The 3638-nt window shown below is 25.7% G+C and overlaps 2 protein-coding genes across 2 annotated transcripts in view, besides 4 other annotated features; one reads left to right on the top strand and one right to left on the bottom strand.

Moving 5' to 3' along the window:
• The window catches only part of EDI_312980 (uncharacterized protein), a gene marked incomplete at both ends in the record, with an annotated part of 6059 nt that extends 4303 nt beyond the window's left edge, over positions 1 to 1756 (top strand). The window contains 2 exons of the mRNA XM_001739010.1: positions 81 to 1536; positions 1594 to 1756. Of these exons, the coding sequence (XP_001739062.1) occupies positions 81 to 1536; positions 1594 to 1756 (1619 nt within the window). The remainder of the gene's footprint in view (positions 1 to 80; positions 1537 to 1593) is intronic.
• Positions 866 to 889: a sequence feature (AT_rich).
• Positions 1554 to 1585: a sequence feature (AT_rich).
• Positions 1757 to 2315: 559 nt separating the features above from the next.
• Positions 2316 to 2494: a microsatellite.
• Positions 2495 to 2500: 6 nt separating this feature from the next.
• Positions 2501 to 2718: a sequence feature (AT_rich).
• Positions 2711 to 3638, bottom strand: part of EDI_312870 (chaperone protein ClpB, putative) — a gene marked incomplete at both ends in the record, with an annotated part of 2680 nt that continues 1752 nt past the window's right edge. The window contains one exon of the mRNA XM_001739009.1: positions 2711 to 3618. Coding sequence (XP_001739061.1) covers positions 2711 to 3618 — 908 coding nt within the window. The remainder of the gene's footprint in view (positions 3619 to 3638) is intronic.

The following is a 3638-nucleotide window of genomic DNA, read 5'->3' as shown; positions in this document are numbered from 1 at the left end:
AAGGGTTTCACATTTATTTGAATATGGATATAATGAAGGATTTTATAACATTGTTATGTATCAATATTCTGCATCATTAGGGTCATGGAGAAGAAACTTACAACCATCAACATCAAATACAAGAATTCATTTACTATTAAATATTTACAAAGAAGTATTACGAGTTTGTCAAGTTTTAAATCAAAGAATTATTCATTTTGATATTAAATGTGAAAATTTCTTAATTGAACCATTACCTGGAGTATCATTAGAAACAGTTAATAATCCACAAACAGAAATTCCACCATTTAAATTATGTCTTGCTGATTTTGGAGAGGCATGTGTTTATCGTAATGATAAAGAAGCAAATACAACTAGACATCGTGGAACAGAATCAATTAAACCACCAGAAATGTTAAAAATGGACTTAGCAGGAGGAATGCCTGTAAATGCATCATGTGATATCTGGGCATTAGGTTGTTTGTTATATGAGTTATATACATCAAAAATGCTTTTTGCAATTGCTGATGTTGGAGAATTTTATTTTAGAGTATTAAAGAGTGAAGAATTATTAACTGAAGAAAATAAAGAATTACTTGGAAATAATGAGTATTTAATTGGATTTCTTGAATTTGTATTAAATAGAGATCCAACAAAACGACCTCAAATATCTGCATTAGCACAAAGATTTGATGAAGTAATTGAAAAAATTAAAAAAGATAATAAAAAAGATTTACTTAAAGCAAAAAAATGGGAAAAGAATAGAAAGATGTTAGAAAGAAAACAATACGAACAAATTGAAGAAGAAAATATTCAATTAAAGAAAGATATTGATATTAAAAGAGGAATAGAAGTTGTTAATTTTGAAGAATCTAAACAAGTATTCAAATATTTTAATAATATTTTATTTGGTGGAGAAATGAATGATGAAGAAGTATATAAAAGAGGAATTAAATATGTTATGCATTTTGGAGAAGAATTACCAACATCACTTTCACTTACTGCTATGAACTATCCTATTCCAAAAACAGTTGAAGAAATGATTAAATTATTTTCACGAATTATTGAAGTATTAAGGGAATTTGTTGTATCAAAAAGGGCTGTTTATATTTGTGGAGATAAAGGATATATGCCAGCTGCTTTGTTACTTGGATTTACAATGCAAAAACATTACTTATCTGAATATGAATCTTATCTTTACATTCAAAAAGTATGTCCATATGTTAGACTTCATGAATCAGTTTTAAGTGGATTAAAATATTTTGAAAAGAATCCAATTCCATCAATTTTCAGTGGCAATGATAAATTAAGACATTTCCATTGTTTATGTGGAATTGTTGATATAGTTTTAACTCAACCTATTGATGAAGAATTAGTTAGAAATTGTAGATGTGAAGCAGATGGTAAAGAATCTTGTCCTAATCGTCACAATGGTTGTAGAATCTTTTTAGAAACAATGAAAGAAAAATCATCATATGATGCAATATTTATGAAATGGGTTGGAGTAAAACAAAAGAATGTTGTGGGAATGAAGAATCTTTTGAATGTTGTGAATGTGTTTGTTTATTCTTTTGTATTATTTTATTTAATTAATTAAAATATTTATCTAATTAGATTACCATCTTCTGGTAAAAGTGCAAAGATATATTCTTGTAAGAGTTGTGGATTCATTATGTTTGCCATTCCTAAGAAAGGATTAGAAAAGAAGTTTTCAACAAATGGTAAAGGTTATGATTTATTTATAGTGGCTAATAATGCTGGAATAGAACTGTTCTAATCAAACAATTTCATTTGTAATTTATCAATTTATACAATCTATTATTTAATTCTATTTTTATCTAAAATCTTTTCAATCTTCTAACTTAACAAACCATTTTTACTTTGTATTTCATTTTTTTGTCATTACTTCTGTCTACAACATCCTTAATTTGTTATACTCTTTTATAAGTCATCTTCTGTTCATTTTATCTTTTTCTTTATTTAATATTTTTGTAAGTATTATTATTTTGGTTACATTTCATAAATGAATTGTTCAATAACGTATTTAACCAGTTCATTTACAACATATTAGAATAGCATTTTAGGTGTTATGAAAAATGTTTCTTCTATTCCCATTATTACTATAAACTGAGTTGAAATATTATCAACCAAATATAGAATAAACCAACCAACTCCCAATGAATTTATGAATCCATAATCTATTACTTAATTAGAATACATTAAATTTTTCACAGACTTCTGATTGGTCCCTTTTATAAAGAACAGAATATAAGAATGAATGGGTATGTAAAAATTCTTATAGACAATTTAGATAACAATAACTATTCGTTAACCCCATAAAAATAAAGAATAAAAAGAAGAAGCAACAATAGAACGATATAAAGTGCAGTAAATAATAATGAAGAAAACAAAAATGAAAACCACAAAGTTGAATAAATAATTTAAAACAAAATGAAAGATTATGAACAACTTACAATAAAAATGAATAACAATTAAAACAGAAAAACAAACAAAATGAAAGAATATAAACAATATTCTTAATTATCAATATAATAATTAAAATATCACAATATTTCAATAATTATCATTCTTGAAAATAAATATTAATTATTGAATATGATTTTAAATTTAAAACATTCATTGTTATTGAAATGAATAGTATTTTATATTATTCTTTAATTTATCTTTCATTCAATTTTATTTACTAAATACATTCAATTATTATTATCATTTATTTATCTGTTATTTTGACTTGAATTTTATCATTTTCATAATCTATTTGAATTTTATTCTTCTCTTTCATTATTCCACTTATTATTGATTTTGTTATTGAAGTTACTACTGTCTTTTCTATATATCGTCGCATTGGTCTTGCTCCATATGCTATTGAATATCCTGATTTAATGATTCCTTCTATTGCTGATTCTGTCATTTCTACTTCACTTAATGGATATCTCTTTTTAATCATTTTAATCACTTCTCCCATTTGTAATTTAACTATTTCTTTTAATTCTTTCTCTGAAAGTGGTGAGAATACTATAATATCATCTAATCTATTAAGAAACTCTGGTTTAAATGTTTTCTTTACTATTTCCATTACTGTTTCTTTAACTTTTCTACTAACTTGTCCTTCTCTTTCTACTCCTTTCATTATTATTTCACTTCCTAAATTTGATGTCATAATAACAATAGTATTCTTAAAATCAACTGTTCTTCCTCTTCCATCTGTTAATCTTCCTTCATCTAATAATTGTAATAATACATTAAATACTTGTGGATGTGCTTTTTCAATTTCATCAAATAATATTACACTATATGGTTTTCTACGAATTGCCTCTGTTAATTGTCCTCCTTCTTCATATCCTACATATCCTGGTGGTGCTCCTATTAATCTTGATACACTATGACTTTCCATATATTCACTCATATCTATTCTAACTATATTTTGTTCGTCATCAAATAACTCAACTGCTAATGCTTTTGCTAATTCGGTTTTTCCTACTCCACTTGGTCCTAAAAACATAAAACTACCTGTTGGTCGTTTTTCATTTCCTAATCCTCCTCTACTTCGAATAATTGCATCACTGACTGCTGTTACTGCTTCATTTTGTCCTATTACTCGTTTATGTAGTTCTTCTTCTAATTTCATCAGTCTTGTT

This window comes from Entamoeba dispar, genomic scaffold (assembly GCF_000209125.1).
Source record: "Entamoeba dispar SAW760 scf_1105229461889 genomic scaffold, whole genome shotgun sequence".
Classification (NCBI taxonomy): Eukaryota; Evosea; order Mastigamoebida; family Endamoebidae; genus Entamoeba; species Entamoeba dispar.
The sequence above is the reverse complement of the archived record's forward strand: the minus strand, read 5'-3'. Positions and strand labels throughout refer to the sequence as shown.